This window comes from Danio aesculapii, chromosome 22, assembly GCF_903798145.1.
Source record: "Danio aesculapii chromosome 22, fDanAes4.1, whole genome shotgun sequence".
NCBI classification, from domain to species: domain Eukaryota; kingdom Metazoa; phylum Chordata; class Actinopteri; order Cypriniformes; family Danionidae; genus Danio; species Danio aesculapii.
The window spans coordinates 35,081,792-35,105,629 of NC_079456.1; the positions used below are offsets into that span (position 1 = coordinate 35,081,792).

Here is a 23,838-nt window from a genome sequence, read left to right on the forward strand (position 1 = left end):
AATACATAACAGTAAATAAAATTATTGCTGCCTTAATTTCTTTTGTTGAATTAAATAAACGTTTAGTTGTCTCAACTTGCATCAATCAAGCTGATGAAAAACATTGTTAAACTTTGTATAATAAAAAAAAATCATTAATTTCTTAAAATAAGTTGAAGCAACATAAAGATATTTTACTTGACTTTTTGTAATTATATTTTAAACATTACATTTTATACCCAAAACGGAAAAAGAAATATGTTTTAATCTGTTAAATTAATGGTATTCAATAGTTTGTACAGTCGAGCGATATTCAATTTACTGTACCAAATAATTGATTTCTGTATAAGCAGAATATAATAAGTTCAGAATATATAATGTATATAACATATTTAATAATGTATATAATGAATTCAGAATATAATAAAACACTTTATATGTAAATATTCGCTGTATATATAAGTATTACAGTGTATAATGTGTTCTTGTGACGGTCGCATTACATTGTAAGCAAATAAAATAAATACTTTGGTGCAATTTTAGTACAAGAAATTGAATGTTCCTTGACTGTACAAATTATTTATCACCATTAATTTAACAGATAACGGCGTAATTCGTTTTGTGGGTATAAAATGTAATATCTAAAACGGTAAGATTGTGTTAATATATTTAATATAGTGTGGTTTGCAAACCTTTCACTATGAACTCGCGGGAAACCGGTAGTGACGCAACGCCCGGTGACGCTCTCAAGGTGCATCCTTTATCCCCGCAGTCACAGTCCAAATCACTGCGTTCAAATGACGCAAGCACTTTATAAAAACAAACAGACAATCAACTTTACCTCCGAAATGTGAGGAGAAAACACTTAATCTGCGGATTTGTCCGGTGTCTAAATTCATTCCGCTACTCTGATGGCTCTAGTGCGCGTCTGTAGTGTACACTAGGCAGTATGCTGTGCGTATTTCAGTAATTGGTCGCAGTGTCCTGATCATTAGCTGTAAAAAATGTCTTGAAATCTTTAGTGTCGAGTTGTAAATCGTGTTAAAAAGTGTGAAATGGACTTCAGACGCAAGAAGAGACTGACTTTCTTCACTATTGGGCTGATTTTCTTACTGAGCGGCATCGAGTATGGTGAGTTCGGCATCTGAAGTTACTTACAGTAGGGGTTATATCTGTATAACAGGGTTTTAAGCGTTGTTATTAAAGTACTGAATTATTAATAGAGATTTAACATGATGTATGCTTTAAGAACTGACAGTACTGGAGTATTATCATGCTACGGATTTATTTTACTGTGATGTAATGTTACTCTGAAAAACTACAAAACAATTATGAAGTAGTTTACAGCAGAGATTATATTTGTATTTCAGTTTTTTAAGCACTGTTAGTAAAGTACTAAATTAATAAAAGTGATTTAACATAGCTTACGACTGGCAGCTAGAGTATTGACATGGTATGAATGGATTTTAACGTTACTGTGATGTAACGTTACTAAGAAACACAGCAAAACAATTATTAAGTAATTTACAGTAACATTAGGGGTAATATCTGTGTTTCTGTGTTTTAGGCGCTGTTATTAAAGTACTGAATTATGTAATGATTTAATATAGCTTGTGAATTATTTTAAGAACTAGAAGTACTAGAGTATTAACATGGTACAGATTGATTTACTGGGATGTAACGTTACTATGAAAGTAACTTACAGTAGGGGTTATAACTTACCTGTATTTCAGTGTTTTAAGCGCTGTTATTAAAGTACTGATTTAATAAGTGATTTTGCATAGCTTACAAATGGCTACTAGAGTATTAACATGGTACGAATGGATTTTAACGTTACTGTGATGTAACGTTACTGAGAAAAACAACAAAACAATTATCAAGTAACGTTGGGAGTTATATCGGTATTTCAGTGTTTTAAGCGCTATTATTAAAGTACTGAATTATTAATAATGATTTACATAGTTTACGATTGATGTATGGTTTGAAGTGCTAACAGTACTAGAGTATTATGCATTGATTTTACTGTAATGCAACGTTACTATGAAAAACAACAAAACAATTAACGTTATGTAAAGTAAAGTAGAGGTTATATCTGTATTTTGGTGTTTTAAGCCTTTTAATAAAGTACTGAATTATTAATAGTGATTTAACAGCTTACGAGTGATGTATGGTTTGAAGAACTAAGTATTAACATGGTACAGATTGATTTTACTGTGATTTAACGTTACTATGAAAAACAACAAAACAATTATAAAGTAATCTACCGTAACGTTACGGTTTTAAACGCTGTTATTAAAGTGCTGAATTAATATTAATTATTTAGCATAGCTTACGAATGTTGTATGCGTTAAGAACTAACAGTCCTGGAGTATTAACATGGTACAGATTGATTTTACTGTGATGTAACATTGCTATGAAACAAACAACAAAAAATGTCATTCATTCATTTTGCTTCGGTTTAGTCCCTTTGTTCATCAGGGGTCGCCACAGTGGAATGAACCGCCAACTTATCCAGCGTATGTTTTACACAGCTGATGCCCTTCCAACTGCATCCCAGTACTGGAAAACATCCATACACACTCATTCACACTCATACACTACGGCCAATTTAGTTTTTAATTCACCTGTACCGCATGTGTTTGGACTGTGGGGGAAACCAGAGCACCTGGAGGAAACCCATGCCAACACGGGGAGAACATGCAAACTCTACACAGAAACACCACCTGGCCCAGCAGGGGTTTGAACCAGCGACCTTCTTTCTGTGAGGCAACAAAGCCACCATGCCGCCATATTATTTTATTTTATTTTACTTTGCTCAGCATATTTGTGTTCAACCCTCACAAACTCTCATATAAATGAATATTTTCTATTGGATGGTTTACAATATTATATTTGTGCATATACATTAGATTAGTCAGTGCTGAAGCCAAATCTGTAGCTTCTCTAACAAAATAATGTATATGTTAGGGAAAAAAATTAAATAAAATAAAAAAGCTAAAGTGAAGAGAAACAAAAAATATATACAATTTTATTGAAACGTTGTAGTTTGGAATGTTTTTCTGCAATATTTGGCATGATTTCAAATGCATTATCTCTATTTATAAAGATGTTCGGTGACTAAAATATTATTTTAATAAATATATCTGTTTATTAAATCTTTTTTGTTCAAATGCACCAAAATATATGAACCATATTCACTGAGGAATGGATAAAAATGTTCATTTTCAAAATGTGGTGAACTCATTTATGCTTAGCACCAACTGTACAAGGTAATGCAATGTTCAATACAAATATTTTATTAGGGCTGCACGATATTGTAAAAATCTAACATTGCAATATTTTCATTTTCTGCGCTATATTATTACAATATGAATACTATAATTTCACAAGATGGATTCATTTAGATCGATTGGGGTGATTTTGTAAGAGTGTGAATCATGTATAAAAAATAATAAACAAATTGCATGCAAGAATAATTGCAATATAGCAACGAAAAAAGTGAAATAAACTTTATTGTGCTTTATTGTTTTCAGGTACAGAAGTGGAATAATGAAATGTAAAATAACACTTTGTTGTATTCATTGGGTAAAATAATTCCTTATTGAACATACACATACTTTTTTTGTGCCCGAATGCTTTAAACTCTCTTGAAAAGCCTTTAAAACCCATGCAAATGGTAAAGTTTCATTCTGTTATTGGTATACTTTGGTATGACTACTAATATCATGTATTCTCAATTTATATAATCCCAACTCAACATTGCTGATCCTGTGATGTGACTACTGCAGACACACACATTGCAATATTAATGCTGACACCATATATTGTGCAGCCCTATAATTTATATGTATTTTTTGTTATTTCTCAACGTAAAGCACTCTACTATTTGACCTATAAGAGTCACACTCATCACAAACACACAGCGTGATGCTGCTGATAACAGTGATTGACTTGTAACTTGTTGCTTATAAGAGTGTTTAGAAATTCTTCAGATTTTTTCCTCTTTCACAATAGTAAGTCAATGGAGTTTTGTGCTGATAAACTGACATTCCTTTCTAATCTAATCTATCAAGATAATATCCCAGAATATTCATATATCAGGGCTGCGCGATACTGAAAAAATGTGCACCCAGCTAACAAAATTCATGTGGCTCAAATTTGGCCCACACCAGACACTGGCCCACATACCGCATGGAATGATGGCACTTGGGCGGTCCGCTCCTGTTTGCCAGATCTGGGCCACAACTAAGCCATAGCAATATGTAATATCAGCCAAAATTCAGGCAAATGAACCAGTACTGACCACAGTTTGTTTTTATTCTGGCCCAGAATAAACTACGCATATCTGCCATGTCAAAGACCTATGATTTGACCCCCATAATTATCAAATGATCACTGTACTTTATCTTTACCAAAAGTGACGTATGTTTTACAATCAATTTATAATTTACGGATTTTTTCAATCATATGTTTTAGGATAACTTGCCACAGCTCACACCATCTTTAGCCAGAGATACTCACCCATGTTTGCCATCTTCTCTGGGCCACTTTAGGCTCACAGCCACATTAGCCAAAGCTTTCTTATCCAAATATTCACCAAAAATCGCCTGTCACCTGTCGCCTAAAGATGTTTATATCTCTTTCAGCTGTGATTTTGCCCACAATATGGCGTTATCTGCAAACTCTGAACGCAGCGCCATACTTCCTGGGCCTCAGCCTATCAGCATTCAGCTTCAGTGGGCTTCTCGCAGGCCCTTTATTCGGACACTGGTCAGACCGAACACTCACCACCAAGAAAATCATCCTGTTCGCCAACATCTTTGAGATCGTCGGTAAGATTGGGTGTAATTAAGAAGCTCGCAGTGTCGATGGCTTGTGGGTAACGTCTGTTTCTGTGTGTTTTCAGGTAATTTCATGTATTTTATGGGATTCTCCAAATGGTTGCTGCTCAGCAGTCGTTTAGTTGCAGGTGAGTTTCAGTCTTATGTTCTTAAAGGGATAGTTCACTCAAACATGAAAATTCTATCATCATTTACTCTTACTTTCTTCTGTTGAACACAAAAGAATATATTTTGAAGAATGTTAGAATTGACATCCAGTGTATTAGTTTTTCCCACTATTAAAGTTAATGGTTACCAGTTTTCAGCATTCTTCAAAATGTCTTCTTTTGTGTTTAACAGAAGAAGCTCATAAAGATATAAAGCCGCTTAAGTGGCAGTATATTGTGAGTAAATTAAATTTTTATAGTGAACTGTCTCTGACAGACAAAACTGAGCTGTGCATTAAAACTGAGCAGTGCATGAAAACTGAGCAGTGCAATCTCACCTTAGGGGACAGTTCTGCCAAAACTGAAAATTCGGTCATCATTTACTCACCCTTTATGTGTTTCAAACCTTTATGAGTTTCTTTCTACTGTTGAACACAAGAGAAGATATTTTAAAGAATGCTGGAAGCCTGTAACCATTGACTTTGTAACCATAGTATTTGTATATTCTACTATTGAATATGTCAATGGTTACCAGTATATAACATTTTTCAAAATATTGTCTTTCAATATTTTCTATTTCTCTCAATATTATACAGAATTAAGGTTCTGTTAGGAAAAAAATTCATGTAATGTAAAAAAAAGAAAAGAAAAGAAACTGTAGTGAGTAAATTATCCTTTTTTTGGGCGAACTGTCCCTTTCAGATGAACTGTTTATGGTGCATTAGTGATTTCTACTGATTGTATTAGTGATTAACAGGCAGATGTGTTTTAGGTATCGGCACTGGAGCCGGATCTTCAATTTTTGGCTTCTTGACTAGAAATACAGCTCCAGAGGACAGATCCACGGTTTTTGCTGCCGTTATGGCCTGCCGTCAAGCTGGGCTTCTGATTGGTCAGTCCTGAAGGAATATTACACACACACACACACACACACACACACAAACACACACACAATGCAATAAAGATTTCAGAAGCTGACTCTCGTTAAGATTGAGCAGATTTTAAAGTCTGTGTGAACCGATAGTTGTTGTAATGGGTAACACTTTACTTGAAGGGGTGTTTACAAGACTGTCATGAAACCTTTATAATCATGTCATGAATGCGAATGAGATTTTATGCATGACAACTGTTATTAAGTCTTTGAATGCAAAGATGGCATTGTTTGTTATGACAACTTGCTATAAACGTATACGTCACAACCTGTTGTTGTCTTTGTCATGTTGTGTTTGTCATGTTGTCATGACAACAAAACTTGTCATAAATCTGTCATGAACGTGATTGTCATAAAGCGATTATAAATGTGTCATGTATGTTTTTCTGATCACGTTTTTAGTGGAACAAACTGGATTTGTTATTAAAATGTCTCATTAATTACTCTGTCAAATTATTGTTAAGAGTATCATTAAAGTCCCGGTGATCTGGAAGCTGCGATCGTTATTCTTTTCGTAATGTAACGCAGTTCCTAGAGAAACCAAATATTAAATGAGGAAACAGTGGGCATAGCTTGTTATTTTCTACTGCGAGCTGATTGGATGTAGTAAAGTAGGCATTTCATTCAGAAAGATCATATTACATCTATAAATTAATAAAATACAGTAGTTTACTGTAAAAATGAGAAATTATTTTTACGATTTGTACCGTATTTTTAACGGTAAAATACTGGCAACCACAGCTGCCGGTTTTTTTACTGTACATTTTGCAGGGTAAAACAAACTGACCACATGCGTGTGACTGGTTGTTGTGTATATAAAAATTATTTCTGCTATATATATTCTCCTAATTGAGTGTTTAAATCCTCCAGGTCCTGGATTTAACCTATTTCTCAGACTCTGTGACTTTGAGGTGGGACCGTTCACTGTGAACAAATACACCGCTCCCGGGGTGAGACGCTGACACTTTACACTACACATTAGTTGCGGCCTAAATGACCCACATATGCACTTATACACAAAGTCACCATGAAGCCTCTGCCCCCTGAAGTGCTTTGAAATGTGCAATTTTTTATTCAATGTTTTACGTAATCTCAACTGAAGCATGACGACAGGGTGGGGCATAGTATAGCCCCTCCCCTTTTTAAAAAATTTTGTTCACCCACACAGTGAGAGTGGTTGAGCTCAAGAGCATCAAATAAAAGCAAATGAGAAGAAGGGGGCGGGGCATGTCACATACAAGACATCATTTGATTGGCTAGAAGATTTGATGAGAGACTGAAGTATGAGGTGACATGAAAAATAATTGTTGATCCATTTAGGCAGCAGTGATAAGCTGCTAACTTTGTATGCTTATATTAGGTCTATATCTTCTAAATGCAAATTTTGTCACTGTTTTGGAGCGCACTAGCTAATGCCGAGTTCAGACTGCACAATTTTCGATAGGAGAATCACCGACAACTTTGTCTCGGTCCACAAACTACGTCTCACAACCAAACACACGCGAGAAGTGACAGGGAAACAACGTGAAGTCACGTAGTATATATTTTGCTTAGTGGCCTTTAGTGGGGTAGAAAATGTACTTATTTTGCTCACCTGGTTTTGAAGGAAATTAGAAATTTCTCTTTAACTTTTTTCTCCTTCGACCCCGTTGTGGTATTTTTCAGATGACACGTCAAACAGACATGGGTACTCCGGACAAATTTACACTAGTTTTTCCTCTATTTCTAGGGTCCAAATATACCGAAAAGAAGCCCTTTACCCCCCCCCCCCCAACCGCCTGCTGGCCTGCAGATACCCATACTAGTGGATGCTGCTCTCTCATTGGCTGTAGATGTTCGCTGATGTTATTTTTTTAATCAGAACTCAATTCACACGGCATGATTTTGACTTTTAGCATGCCAAATATCTTACGGGTGTCAGCGGCTCATTGGTGATTCTCTCAGATCGCGTCTATGATAGTTCACACTGTGCGATTGTTACTCAGATAAACGAGCACCAGTTTGCCTGTAATTTCAGGCATTTGTTGGTGATTTCACAAAACCTGTCGGCGAGTCAAAATCAAGGAGTTAAAATCATATAGTCTGAACACGGCATAATGGATATTCTGAAGACTAACAGACTGAAATTAAGGCCCAATCCCAATTCTATGTTTGTACCCCTAACCCTTGCCCTTGACCCTTGAAACAGAGTGTGAAGGGGAAGGGCTTTAAATTTTACCTCTAAGAAATGGGACACCACTACGACACCTGCACACGTCGTCAAATGTCATCACGATCTTACTTCATACGAGAACGAGCGTGGTTATGAATATATTAAAACATGTGCTTGTTTGTTGTAAAAAATTGTAATAATGACAAAAAATACTAATTTGTGCATGTCCTGACTTCCGTGTGCAGCCATGTTGCCGTTGTAGCTGATGTATTCTGGGAAATTTTCTTACCCCTTGGTTTCGAGTGTGCTCTTGAAAAATCTTTGTTTGAAGGGGTATCTAGTCCTTCCCCTTAGCCCTATGCCTTCAAGCTAAAGAGAATAGGGACACCCCTACCCCTTCACATGAACGCACAAAACGAGGGGTAAGGGTAAGGGCTAAAGGGTGGAATTGGAATTGGGCCTAACGTGTTTTAATTTTACCAGACTGTCAAACTGTCCCTCATGAGTGGGTTGTCTGTTTTTCAGCTCTTTATGTGCCTGCTGTGGATCCTTCTCCAGCTGGTAGTGCTCTTCATGTACTGGGACATCTCTCCAGAAGATGAGCGCAGGAGCCAGAGGAGCCCGGAGCAGATAGAAGAGGAGGAAGAGGAGGAGGAAGCCAAACCTCTGGTCGGCCCCAACGAGCTGAGCGGTTCATATGGGACAGTCACCAGCATCCAGTCCAGAGCCTCCTCGATGGCCAATGGGGACCTGACTCATGTTTCACCTCCACCGTCACCCACTCCTGAAGAGATCAGCTCCAGTGTCTTCAAGAGCTTCAGTGCCAGCAGAGGTCAGTCACTAATAATACAAACTTTAATCATAACAAAGACAAATTCAGAAATTATTATAACTCTGGTCAGGACGAGTCTTGCGTCTTGCCAGGTTGCATTAAAAGTCCTTAAGTGATTTAACTTAGAGGTGAAAAAAATCCCGAGGTAAGGGATTTCATTTAGAGTGTTGCAACAAACTTCTTATTATTATTATTCTTCACCAGCTCCAACTCTAGCGATGAAAAATTATTATTGTTCTCCAGTGGAGGGATTTCAAGGGATTTCATTAAGAGTCTTGCAACAAACTTCTTACCACGAATGCTTGTCTTGCAATAACTGCAATACTCATCATCTGTGCCATTTTATTTCTGTTAAGCGAGTCGCGACGTTCCCTTACCAAGTCGATCTTGACATTATGTATAGAGGGAACACTCAGCTGAAATCACATGTCACGTGATCAGGGTTAGGGCTAGGACTAGAGTTAAGGTTAGGTTTAAGGTTAGGGCCAAAGTTAGGGTTAGGTTTACAGCTAGAGTTAGGTTTAGTGTTAGGTTTAGGGTAAGGGCTAGAGTTAGGGTTAGCTTTAGAGTTAGGGCTAGAGTTAGGTTTAAAGCTAGGGCTAGAGTTAGGGTTAGGGCTAGAGTTGGGTTTAAGGCTAGGGTTAGGTTTAGAGTTAGAGCTAGGGTTAGGTTTAGGGTTAGAGTCAGGGCTAGGGTTAGGTTTAAGGTTAGGTTTAGAGTTACGTTTAGGGCTAGAGTTAATGTTAGGTTTAGCACATTAGTGTGCACGACCACATTGGCACCCTTTATTTAGTCACGAGGTGTTAAACGTTGACGGAAAACGCGAGCAAAAAGCCTCCCGGTGTGAACGGGCCTTTAGAGTTAGAGTTAGAGTTAGGACTAGGGCTAGGTTTAGAGTTAGGGCTATAGTTAGGTTTAGGGTTTGAGTTTAGGTTAAGGCTAGGGTTAGAAGTGGCCCAAAGGTGAACCCATAGCTGAAAATAAATACTTATGGGTGGAGTTGAGACAAGAGAGGACAATGACAACAGCCAATCAGAGTCAGACTATCTGCTGAGGTTTCAGTTATTCATGTTATTCATTCGTGTTTTAAAGACTAAATGTTTGCACCATGACACTGTTTTTTTATCTGAATTAGAATTAAGTGGATCTGAAAAATATCTTTTACCTGTTTATTTTAATATCATTAAATAAATAAATTATTTAAAAAACATAGCTAATAAAAAAAACATTTTTCTAGGCAAATGTTATATTGTAAGAAATATTGTTATCGCAATAATTTATCTTCTTATTTATTAAGTCTTTATTAAGTCTATTAAGTCTTAAGTCTTCTTCTTGGTCTGATAGTGTTTCTTCATGGTGGCATGTTAATATCATAAGCAGGCAAATTGGCTCATTAATATACTAATAGGATTACTGTATAATTTGTTGTTTCATTTTCAAATCTGCTTTACTCAAAGGAGAACTTAATGATCTTGGTTTATAAGCGGTTTGCTCTATTTTTACCACTTCATTATTAACTGTTTTACAAAAATGGATTGTTCTACTGTAAATTTCAGCCTTTCTGAAAGAAATCAGATTGATTTAACATATGTGTGTGTGTGTTTCTGCTTTCAGAGTTCCTCAGAGAGGAGGTGGTGGTGCTGTTAGCTGCTCAGTTTATCACACTCTTCAATCAGACCGCACTGGAGGTGAACACACACACATGTACAGCTATCTTTATGGGGACGTAATGATTTTTATACTGTACAAACTGTATATTCTGCACTCCTAGTTCTAAACACAACCCTCACACGAAACAATCTGCATCTTTACATTTTCACAATACTTCATTCTGTGTGGTTTTTAAACCGTTTTCAAAATTTACCGGTCAATTTACTGATTTTTCTACGCTTGTGAGGACATTTGTTAATATAAGAAATCCAAGGCTATAATTGATCATACACTCCTTTTAAGTTCAGCAATCGATTTGAAACAAATTAAAAGACTTAAACATTTAAAGCTCCCAATAATCACTTGCTCAACCTAATTTTACGGTCATGGAAAATCTGAAAAAAAGTCATGGAATTTTGACATGGTATTTTACAGGCCAAAACCCACAAAGTTTTGGAAATTTGTTTAAGAAATATCTGTATACTTGAGTATAGGTTAGTTGTCTTGACTTCTTTTCGAATTCACATGCTCTCATTAGCGTTATCGTTAGCATCTCAATAGCATTATCTAAATAAATTTTACATAGATATAAAAATAAATGTAAACTAAATAGATTGTTGCATGTTTTATGATATGCTGTAATAAATTTGAATGGTGCATTATTTATTTACCATGTATATGTAGACATTATATGAAACATTAAGTCATGAAAATTGACTTGATAGCCATGGAAAAGTCCATTTTATTAGTAGGGGGTCCAATTTTAGTAAAATTTTAGTGGTAAAAATGTGTAAATGTTTGTTTTTTTGTCCCTGTAGACTATGGTGACTCCTCTGACGCAGAAGTTCTTCAACTTTGGCGAGCTGGAGAACAGCATCATGTACTGTGTGTGTGGCGTGGAGGTGATCGCTGGTTTTCTGTTTGTGCGCTGGTTTAGTAAGCGTGCAGCAGAGCGTGTGGTGCTGGCTGTCGGACTGATCCTCTGCAACATCTCCTGCGTCTGGTGTCTGATCTTCCTGGCCAATCCACAGGGTAAACACATGCTCACATGCTTTCAGTGCTGCACTTATTAGGCATGGGACGATCACAATTTTCAAGGTTTACCGTGATTTAAAACCGCAAAAATTTTATGTTATACCGTTCCTAAGATATATTTAAGTTTTTTTACGACTTTTTTATTTACAGTGGTGGAAATAAGTATAGAACACGTCACGTTTTTTTTCCCGGAAATAATATTTCTAAAGGAGCTGTTGACATGGAATTGAACCAGATTTTGGTAGAAACCCCAAACAATACAAACATAAAAATAAAACAAAAAACAAAAAAATTGGAAAATGAGTTCTGTGCCATAATGAAACACAAGGGGAAAGTACTGAACTACTGAAATGTATTTAATACTTTATATAAAAGGCTTTTTTGGTGCAGTTTTAAGACGCCTCTCATGGAGAATGAAGTCTGGGCCATTCTACAGCTTGATTTTCTTTCTCTGACAGCATTTGAGAGTTTCCTTGGCTATGTTTTGGATCATTGTCTTACTGAAATGTCCACCCTGGTTTCATCTTCATCCTCCTGCTAATGTAGATGTTTGACTGAAGCAGCTGATATTCATTTACACTGATAAAGGGCAAAGGGTTGCTGAAGAACTACTGAGAGATTTCAGCTGCTGTCTGGGCTTTCACTGCCTTTCTACACCTTCCTTTCTTCATGTGTTCAATACTTTTTCTCTGTGTCATTTCATTTTATTGCGCATAACTTAAATCGTTAGCTAATTAGATTTGTTTTCTTTGCATATATGGATTTCTTTGGCTGCTACCAACATCCATTGAAAAAAAATTAAGTCAACAGCACCCAAAAAAATGGTGATGTGTTCAATACTTATTTCCCCCACAGTAGTTTTTTTAGAGCAACAGTATCTCTGGCAGAAAAAGACTTTACAGCGGAAGCAACAGGTTTGCTCATATTTTAAAGTAAACTCAAGTAATCTCTTTAAAAGCAACATGTTTACTCACTTTTTAAGTCAACTAATCGCTATAAAAAGTTTTGTGTTTACTCACTTTTTTTAAAGTCAACTAATCGCTTAAAAAGCAACAAGTGTACTCACATATTTAAATTACAATCAACTAATCGCTTAAAAAGCAACATGTTTACTCACTTTTTAAGTAAAGTCAACTAATCTCTTTGAAAGCAACAGGTTTTTCACTTATTTTAAGTAAAGTCAACTAATCTCTTTAAAAGCAACAAGTTTACTCTCTTTTTACAGTAAAGTCAACTAATCGCTTAAAAGCAACAAGTGTACTCACATATTTAAATTACAATCAACTAATCGCTTAAAAAGCAACAAGTGTACTCACATATTTAAATTACAATCAACTAATCGCTTAAAAAGCAACAAGTGTACTCACATATTTAAATTACAATCAACTAATCGCTTAAAAAGCAACAAGTGTACTCACATATTTAAATTACAATCAACTAATCGCTTAAAAAGCAACAAGTGTACTCACATATTTAAATTACAATCAACTAATCACTTAAAAAGCAACAAGTTTACTAACTTATTTTAAGTAAAGTCAACTAAACTCTTTGAAAGCAACAGGTTTATTCACTTATTTTAAGTAAAGTCAACTAATCTCTTTGAAAGCAACAGGTTTACTCTTTTTTTTTAACAGTAAAGTCAACTAATCGCTTTAAAAGCATCAAGTTTACTCGTGTATTTAAATTAATATCAACTAATCGCTTAAAAAGCAAGACGTTTACTCACTTTTTTAAAGTAAAGCCAACTAATCGCTTTAAAAGCAAATAATTTACTCACTTTTTTAAATAAAGTCAACTAATCTCTTTAAAAGCAACAGGTTTACTCAAATTTTACAGTAAAGTCAACTAATCGCTTTAAAAGTATTGGCTTTACTCACTTTTTTAAGGTAAGGTCAACTAATCACTGGGTTTACTCACTTTTTTAGGTAAAGTCAACTAATCGCTTAAAAAGCAACAAGTTTACTCACGTATTTTTAAGAAAAGTCAACTAATCTCTTTAAAAGCAACACGTTTACTCACTTTTTACAGTAAAGTCAACTAATCGCTTTAAAAGCAACGGGTTTACTCACTTTTTTAAAGTAAAGTCAACTAATCGCTTTTTATAGTGTATAAGCCAGTACAACCCACGCATGTTTCTGTGATTCAGGTGGATTCGCATGGCGGCTGGCGGAGTTCATCATTGGTGTTTTCCTTCAGGTCCTGGGCCTCCCATTTGTGGCCGTCGCTCAGGTGTCTCTCTTTTCCAAAATCACAGCAGAGAAGACTCAAGGTCAGTTAAAATAAATGTCATATTAGATGATTTATTTTGAGTTGTGATTGTATAGATGGACAAGTGTCGATGTTTGAAGTTAAGGGGTGCGGTATGGAAGCCAGTTTTGCTTATAACACTTCATTTATTCATTCATTCATTTTTCTTCGGCTTAGTCCATTATTTATCAGGAGTCGCCACTGTGGAATGAACCGGCAAATATTTCAGCATATGTTTTATGCAGCGGATGCCCTTCCAGCTGCAACCCAGTTCTGGGAAACACCCATAGACACTCACATTCACACATACACTACGGCCAATTTAGTTTATTCAATTCACCAATAGCGCATGTGTTTGGACTGTGGGGGAAACCGGAGCACCCCGAGGAAACCCACGACGACACGCGGAGAACATACAAACTCCAGACAGAAATGCCAACTGGCCCAGCCAGGACGTGAACCAACAACCTTCTTGCTGTGAGGTGAAAGTGCTAACCACTGAGCCACCATGACACCACATGTAACACTTATTTATTTTTATTTTATGGTGTAAATGTGGACCAAATACTAATGTTAGGAGAACATTATGTTTTCGACAGCTGGAGAAATGGTCACATCTACTGTGCTTTGGCAATGTTTGGGAGGTGAAAGGGTGACTGCACTATTGATAACAGTCATTTTGACAGAAATATGTGACCGCTCCTTCAAACATTAAGAGCTCTTTTCAACCTCTAGGCAAGTCAAGCAGCATTCAGTCTTCATCTTAACTAATGTGTCTAGTTTTTCTGGTTTGCAAGTCAATGTTTGCAATGAAGGTCTTGGCTCGGTTGCTGAAAGCTTTTAAACTAAGAATTCCCTTAGTTATTTGGTTAAAGGAACCCTTAATAAAACTTGTGTTGCGCATTTAAAAAAAAGGCTGAGGAGAGCATTTGATTGATCAGAAGCTTTCATGAGAATCGGAAGTATGAGGTGATGTAAAAAAAAAAAAAGTTGACCCATTTAGGAGGAAGTGACAGACTGCAAACTTTGGATGCTTATTTCTCCTAATTGTGAGTTTTGTCAGTGTTTTGGAGCACACTACATGGTTTCCGCTACATTCATTTTTGCATGGCCCCAGCTTTACATCCACAGACTGACACATTTGGGTAAATCTGGTAAATTTGGGTGTTCAGTCTATTACTTCCACTGTATCTGTTCAGCTGATGTAAAGTTGACTGACTGCTTCACTTCCACTTTCTGGACTTTAATGCAACCGGACCCTTGTTCTGTGTTGTCAGGCTTCAGTCAGGGCATCCGCCGCTCTGTGGGAGGACTGGCCACTATTCTGGGTCCTCTGTGGGCCGGCGGTCTGACTTCTAACCTGTATGTGATGCTGGGCGTCATGATGGGCCTGCTCGCCCTGCTCACTGTGAGTCCACACACACACACACACACACATAATACTCTTCTTACTTCAATATTCTGTCTTGTTTCTATGTGTAGCAGCATGTAGGTCACAGGACATCTACCCTGTCCTCGAATCCCATTGATGTTATGGATCTGGTGATCAGAAAGAAAACATAATTAGAACACTCTTTTAAAGATAGATTACAGCACAAATGATTACAGCACACATAGCACAAGAAACTGTCAAACAATCCAGCAAAACACACCATCAAACAATCCAGCAAACACACTGTCAAGCAACCCAGCAAACACACACAACAGTGAGCAAGCAAAAAGCAAGCTAGCCAGCTTCCTTTTAAGTAGGGAAGTCTGCTTGTGATTGGTCATTGATGACATCATATATATATATATATATATATATATATATATATATATATATATATATATATATATATATATATATATATATATATATATATATATATATATATATATATATAGTTTATTGTAATAAAGGCTAAAGTATACTACGGTAATTACTATTATTTCATGATAGTTATTAATGATATAACAATATGTAAGTTAGTGTAATTTAATGCTTATTCGTAAATATTTCCCTTTACTATACATTACTATAGTATTTTAAATGTGTAACACCTGGTTTTATTGGATTTTTTGTTTTTGCTGTTATACTATAATCTGTTTCTGTTTGGTACAATATTATTTACAGTAAATACCTGAACAGTTCTGCCTCATATGATTCAATGACAGTTTTATTGATCACTAAGATATGAATGATAATTTAAGTTGCTTCGATTTAAAAATGAAAATTGCAAAAATAGCTTAGATTTAGCTAAGCTTCTATTGCAAAGTAGCTTTTAGCTTAGCTTGCTATATTTCCCAGGGTGTAGTTTTTAGTGTAGTTAAGCTACATTTTAAGTAGAGTAGCTAATAGCTTAGCTCACTACATTTTTCAAGTAGCTTGGCCAACGCTGTACTGTACAAAAAAGTATGTGAAAAATAAATGAATAGTTATTTATATATTTGAAAATGTTTTTAAACTCAATATTGACTTTTATTTGGCTTTCACATGTACTTGCTGAATTGTTTCAAGGAAAGAAAATGCAATATTTCAAGAGTAATTAATTAAATGAGTAAAACCAAATGATTTCATTTACTAGAAACAAAAATTTAGCATTACACTGAATTCATAATTTTTTTTGTGTGCCACCCCAAGATTTGGTGTGGCATCTTCTGGCCAACCCCTAAGAAAATCTACTGGGGGCGCCACTGTTGATATGTATGGCACAGTGTTGTGTGCAGAGCTGAACAAACCTAGCAATCAAGTTTGGACACCCCTTATCTAGCAGCTAAATATGTCTGGAAAATATTCAAAGGCTTTTATTTTCATAAACAGCACAGATGTGAATGCGTCAGAATGTTCTGATTGGTCAGCGCATTCTAAACGTGAACGCACGCTTTCCGGCAATTTTCCTTCTGCGTTTACACAGAGCAGCATTCCGGGAAAATACCAGAAATGTTACAACTTCCCCACAATGTGAAAGGGGCTAATATATCACTTTAAACTACTAAAAACGCATTTAAACGTCAGTTTTTTTAATTTTTCAAGGTTAAAAGTTGTTGGAAGAAAGGTCCTGCTCTAATAATGCAATTCAAAAGCAGAAATAAATGGGGACAAATGAAAACATGAATCACGAAATAGGGAAAACTGCTAATTTGCGGATGTTTTTTTCTGGTGTAGTCCTAATATTTAAGAAAAATCTTAAACCAGGAAGCTTTTTCTAGACAAGCAAAACATATTGTCTTATTTATAGAAATAATAAATCAAATAATAAATCAAAATTAAGTGAGTTTTTGCTTAAAACAAGCCAAATAATCACAGAGTAATGATGGGGTAAGCAACATAATCCCGCTTGTTTTAAGGAAAAACTCACTTAATTTTGACTCATTATTTCTTTAAAACAAGACAATATTTTTTGTTGACTAGAAAATGCTTCTTGATTTAAGATTGTTTTAGACATTTAGACTAGAATCAAGACAAAAACTTTAAGAAAGAAAAGTGTTTTAGCAGTGTGTGTGTTAAACTGTGTGAATGCTTGATGTACAGGTGATGATGATGGTGTCATATGAGCGTCTGGTGGAGCCTGTGACTATAGATGACCCAACCGAAACTGAAGTTGAAGACTGACCCAGGTAATCACTTAAAGCGTTTCAGTCACTAACGCACTTGATATTTGGATATACACTGTAAGAAATGTTTATTAATGAACAGTTTCTGTGATTCACAAGTGTTTTTAGTTTATTTACGGTTGTGAGTTGCATTATGGGATGTTGATCTCGGCTCTGTCGACTTTTGATGTTGAAAATTCAAGTCTCCAGTCTAACAAAGTGACTTTTATTGACATTTTAGTAGTTTGAATGAGTAATATAATGCATAAGAAATCATAAATAGAGAAATAAGTCTGTAAAATAACAGTAAATGTACTAACAGTTTATCATAATGTTTATGTAGCGTAATATACAACACCAACCCAGACAATGTAGCACTTTAAACTAAAAGTCACTTTTTAATAAGATCGAGCTCTCGTAATGCTATTCAAAAACACAAATAAATGGGGGAAAATGTAGCTTACTGTGCATAGGCCAGTCTCAATTATTAAATAACTCTAATGCCTGTTTCACACCGCAAGTGCAAGCAGTGCATGAGCAGCGCATGCGCAGCGCATATGGAGAGCAGAAACAGCACGCGTTTGCCTTTCACACCAGCTTGCGTCTGCCAGAAGGAATCTGTGGACGTTTTTTGCTATTTATGCAGAGAATTTTGGTGAAAATCTGCGGAATTATTTTGGGAGTATCATAACTAAAACCTTAATATTTGAAATCAAAAATAATCTCTTTTTAACTTGTATTGAATTTTTTAAATGCAAATCCAATTAGATTCACTTTATTTGGTCAACAAAGCAAGTCTCTCATAATATCTCTACTAAAAGACAGAAAATATTACTGTACAAACTGAATTGTACATAAATCAGATGAACATTTTTATATTAGTCAATAATATTACTGTAATTAATTTAAATACTGAATAAATATAGATTTACACACATTTACTCTGGTAAATAGTCAATGCACTGTCACTTTATTTGAGCGTGAGCAGCATGGCAAAAATAAACCCAGCACAGAAACTATTGCGGCACTGCTGCTTCAGCGACGCAGTATGAAAGCTCTAATCTGTTAACGAAAAAAACACGCTGTGCTCACGCTTGTGATGTGAAACAGGCTTAAGTTTGATTATGGTTGTTTCGAACAACCGTGATCGCTGCAATTAATAGCCACTTGGAGGAGACACCTGCATTTTACTTTCACTTTGGCCATAGCGAGAGGCTGTGTGTAAATTGCATTTGTACAGCATCTAATAACTAGTGTGTGTGTGTGTGTGTGTGTGTGTGTGTGTGTGTGCATGTGTGTGTGTGTACTGTATGCCATTTTGTGTTTTCAATTAAATAAATGTATTAAATATTGCAAAGTGACAACTGACAATCTCAGTAAATTTTTAGCAATTCTTTAATAACATGTTGCAACCCTCATGAATTATTCTAATATATGCAAATCACATATTTAACAGTCAAGTTCATGTTTAGATTTTACAGATGTGAAAATATATATACATGCAAATACACTACCGGTCGGGTTTTGGGTCAGCTTTTTTTTATTTATTGATTTTTATTTAATTTAATAATTTAAATAAATTTATTCTGTTCATCAAGATGGCATTTAATAAATGTACAAACAATTGTAAGATTGTTAAATATTTTTTAAATATTTATTTATTAATTACTGTATGTAGTTTCAAATGAAATTATTACTCGAGTCATTATTGCTTTTATTACTATTACCATTAATAATAATAACAATAGTAACCAACATTAGAGTGATTTCTGAAGGATCACGTGACTCTGAAGACTGGAGTAATGAAGCTGAAAATTCATCTTTAAATCACTGGAATAAATGATTCAATTAAATGATAACCTACTTTTAAACAGTTATTTTATAGCGCAATATTTCACTATTTAGTATTATTGTACTATATTTTAGATTAAATAAACGTAGCCTTGGTGAGCAGGAGAAGCTTATTTTAAAACATTTAAAAATCCTATTGACCCCAAACTTTTGACCATTAGTGTATGTTCAATATATAGTACAAAATATTTATAAATAACAACATTTTTTATATTAAATTAGTGGGGAAGATGTAATAATTCATAACTTGATCAATTATTTTTTTAAGACAATACAAAATATCTTCAGGGAATGCAGTATTTTCTTAAAGTAAATAATTTCCTCAAACTAAACAATCATTTTGGTCTAAATATATATGAAGCAGCTCATTATTTAACAATTGTTTGTGCTTTTTGTAGGTTTTGCTGTCATCTGGACCGTTTGCTGAATCGTTTGACTCATTTGAATCATTTGGAACTTCTTCAGGGTTGACTGAGTCACATGTGTTACTGCTGATCCAGATAGGTTTGACCTGATTAACTGCTGATGCAGACAGCTTTAGAGACTTCAGGACTTGGTATGAGGAATAAAACAGACCAATGAGAGGAGAAATAAATGAGGAGAATAGTCGAATCATTTCTGCACTGTGCAGAATTTGGATCAGGGGCAATAGACTCTTTTAATCAATTCCACTATATTTCCTATGGAAATACCAGTAGAGTAAACATTTTAAGGAAGAACAGGCTATATTCTGTGGGCAAACTCTGTTTGTGTGAGATTTTTTATGTCAGTAAAGCGATTAAGGCAATAATTTTAACACAATATGTAATTGGGAGCTGTTACTGATTTAATGAAAGAATTGAATTACTTGTGTTTTTGGAAAATGATAAGCGTCACTCTGGTTATTTATTATTATTTTTTCAATTAGTTTTTGACTTGAAAAAATACTGATACTTATACTGTATAAATCAAATACTGATAAAAATCATTGCTACATTCAGAAAAATAATTATTATTATGTCTGAACAGCTTTTTTTAAATGAATATGATCAAATATAAAGACCAAAACACTATTCACAAACACATTTAACTGATTAAAAAACTGATAAAGTTTTAGAAAAAGAAATGGATTTCTTTTTAACTATACAAACTTTACATTAAAATGTAAACATGATAAGTACAAAAACAAAATTAATATGAGTAGATTATAAACTATATAATATTTCAGAATAATAATTTGTATTCATTTATTACAGTCATAGGTCTTGATTAATGTCATAGTAATATTATTCGGTCACTATTATATTACACTTAGCATTACCTTACTCTAACAGTGAAATAAATTAGACTACATGGACATTAAATCGCAGTATAAACACATCAGTTTATCAACTGTACACTAGAGGGCGTCCCGAACCCACATAAAGCAAAACCCAGCAAGCAGAAATATTAAAAACCCTTCCGTTTCCTAAAAAAACTAAATAAAATGCCAGTATTTGTCAGAGAAAGAACACTGATTAAACAACATATTACTGTGTCAATTATTATGTTCAAAAGAACAAGATTATAGTTTGTTTCCATTTAACAGCAGCATCTTTTTGTCCAAAATGAGCAAGATCTAAAAGAATGTATTTAATATATATAACATATGTGTCATAAATGAGTATAATTTAAAGATGGTGATATGTGGGTCAAATAAAACATTTGTTATTTATATTATATATCATATCTGAGATATAGAAGAAATGTTTCAGATATTTATAAAATAATAATAATAATAAAGATAATTTCAATTGAAACACACACATAAATCTTGAATATCCAGAGTTTTTCAAGCGCTCTGTGTTTTTTATTGTATTATTATTTTTTTCAGCAACTCTTTGTCCAAAATGAGCAATATTAATCTGAGAGAATGTATTTAACATCTATAATATGCGTGTAATAATTAGCGTAATTTAAGGATGTTGATATGTGGAAGCAATATTTTATCATTTATCTACAATTCATTTTTTTTATATGGCCTTACTTTTGTTTGTACTGCAAAAATCAAGACACAAATGTTGAGAAAACAATGTTATATCTTCAGAAGAGTTCAATAAATATCAGTATTTGGTGAAATATCTCTGATTTTCAATCATAATAATTGTGAAAATGTGTGTTATGAACACTAAATTTAGATTTATTTATTTAAAGTGTCTTTAAAAATATATAATTCTCTAAATGTCAATTTTTTTTATTTGAGATTTGGACTAAAATGTGATGTGATGTTAACATTTATAAAATAAAACAAAAACATCATTTCACTCAAACACACTCCTGAAAAAATATCCAGCATTTTTCAAGCCGTCTCTTTTTTTTCTTCTCTCATTGTATAACAGCAGCTTTTTTTTTTTTGCCCAAAATGGGCCATAAGAATCTGAAACACTGCATTTAACATGTGTAATATATTCATACGTGTCATAAATTAGTATGATTTAAAGACAGTGATTTGTGGAAGCAATAATATTTAATTTATTTACAAAGGATTTTTTTGTCTGTGTTGTTTTACTTTTGTTTGTAGTACAATTATCAAGACAAGAATGTGGACAAAACAATGTTTTATCTTCTGAAGAGTTCAATAAATATCAATATTTGGTGAAATATCACTGATTTATAATCACAACAAATGTGAAAAATATCTATATTTGGTGAAATATCACTGATTTTCAATCGTAACAATTGTGAAAACGTTTGTTATTTACACCCAATTTAGATTTATTTATGTCAAGTGTCATTTAAAGTAAATAATTCTCTAAGCTGCAATATTTTAATTTGAGACTTGGATTGTCAGACATTTATAAAATAAAATAAAAACGATCATTTCCCTCAAACACACACTTAAATCAGGTAAATCCAGGCAAAAATTCAATTGGTCTTTCTTCTTCTTCTTCTTCTTTTTTCCTCTCATTTTATAGCAGCAACTTTTTGTCCAAATTGAGCAATATGGATACAAAAGAATTTATTTAACGTGTGTTATACGTGTCATCAATTTGTGTCATTTAAAGATGGCGATATGTGGAAGCAATATCTTTAAATCTATTTACAAATGATGATAGAAGTTTCAGTTTATTTGCAGATTATTTATGTGCTTTTGCTTTAGTTTTTGAAGCGTAAACGTGTGTCGGTTGTGTTTTGAATGTCCTGAATTGATGGCTCACAACTGAGTTTAATTCTACTTTCATTTTATGTAATAGGAGCATTAATATACTGTAAAATATGATTTATTCAATCTCGTAAAGGTCTTTAATTAGTGGTGGTAATAATGTGAACATTTTCTGCCAGAAATAACGGAGTTTGTGTCATCCAGAAACCAGATGTGTTTCATTATTTTAGTGTATTTTAGTTGTTTTGCTTTCCGTTATTTTGTTCTTCCGTTTCTCAAAATAAACTGCAGTAAATGTTAAATGTTACTCCTGTTTTCTATTTACTCATTTATTTAATGTTTGTTTATTTATTTTAAATGTTTTAATGATTATAAATTAGGTAAAAAAAAAAAGATTAATTAAAACACAGAGTTTTCCATTTAATGTCAGAGAGAGATGTTATCACACTTTTAGTGAACTGGACGATTTTTAAAATGTTTTGTTTGGAGTTTAAATATTGCAAAAGGAAAAAAGCTAGGGACTCCTAAAGCTAACAATGAGTTTTATAAAGAGAAAAAAAGACATGTTTATTTTATTGTTGTTGTTTTGTTTGGTAGTAAATGTAAAATGTAAAACTAATAAAAATACCTATTAATAATAATAAGTACATTTTAATTAAGTATATATTTTCCTTTTTCCTGCTATTATTTTCTTTGCAGTATTTTTAATATTATTATTTATTTTATATTTTATTTAAGTATAGTAATTGTAAAACTTATATTACCTAAAAATATACTTATATTAATTAAAATATACTTAAGTATGTTTTATTTAAGTATATTATATAAAATATATAAAAAATTATATATATTTTTCCTTTTATTGCTATAATTTTTTGTGTTATTATTATTATTTATTTTAGTTTATTTTATTTCATGTATTTAGTCCCTGTTGTTTGGCAGTAAATGTAAAATTTAAATCTAATACAAAATAATCAGTATAATATTTAAATATATATTACTTTAAGTATATTATATATAAAAAAGCATGTTATTTTTATTTATTTATTTTCCCCCTTTATTACTTTAGTTTTTTTTTGTTTTATTATTTTTATTTCATATATTTTATTGTTTTATTATTGCTGCTAATGTTAAACTAATAAGAATAATAAGTATATTATTTGAAAATATACTTAAATTGCTTAAAATATACTTATGTTATTTAAGTATATTACATTAAAAATACATTTTTAAATTTATTTATTTTCCCCCTTTATTACTGTCATTATTATTATTTTATTTCATATATTTTAGTCTTTTATTATTCCTGTGTTGCTTGGGAATAAATGTAAAGTGTAAAACTAATAAGAAATAATAAATATATATATAAATACATACATATTTTACCAAAAAAAATACTTATATCATCTAAATATAAATCATGAGCACATTATTATTTATTTATTTCCTTTTATTACTATCATTTTCTGTTTGTATT

At 33.4% G+C, this 23,838-nt stretch overlaps 1 protein-coding gene across 1 annotated transcript; it reads left to right on the plus strand.

Annotated features, from left to right (window-relative positions):
- The first annotated feature begins 726 nt into the window (after positions 1–726).
- Positions 727–22,663, plus strand: mfsd8l1 (major facilitator superfamily domain containing 8-like 1). The gene is made up of 12 exons (XM_056448334.1): positions 727–1,110; positions 4,626–4,811; positions 4,886–4,948; positions 5,739–5,858; positions 6,768–6,847; positions 8,575–8,881; positions 10,496–10,569; positions 11,350–11,563; positions 13,713–13,835; positions 15,091–15,221; positions 17,328–17,413; positions 19,639–22,663. The coding sequence occupies exons 1-11, from the start codon at positions 1,035–1,037 to the stop codon at positions 17,406–17,408; spliced, it is 1,455 nt and encodes a 484-aa protein (XP_056304309.1). The 5' UTR covers positions 727–1,034; the 3' UTR covers positions 17,409–17,413; positions 19,639–22,663.
- The last annotated feature ends 1,175 nt before the right edge of the window (positions 22,664–23,838 follow it).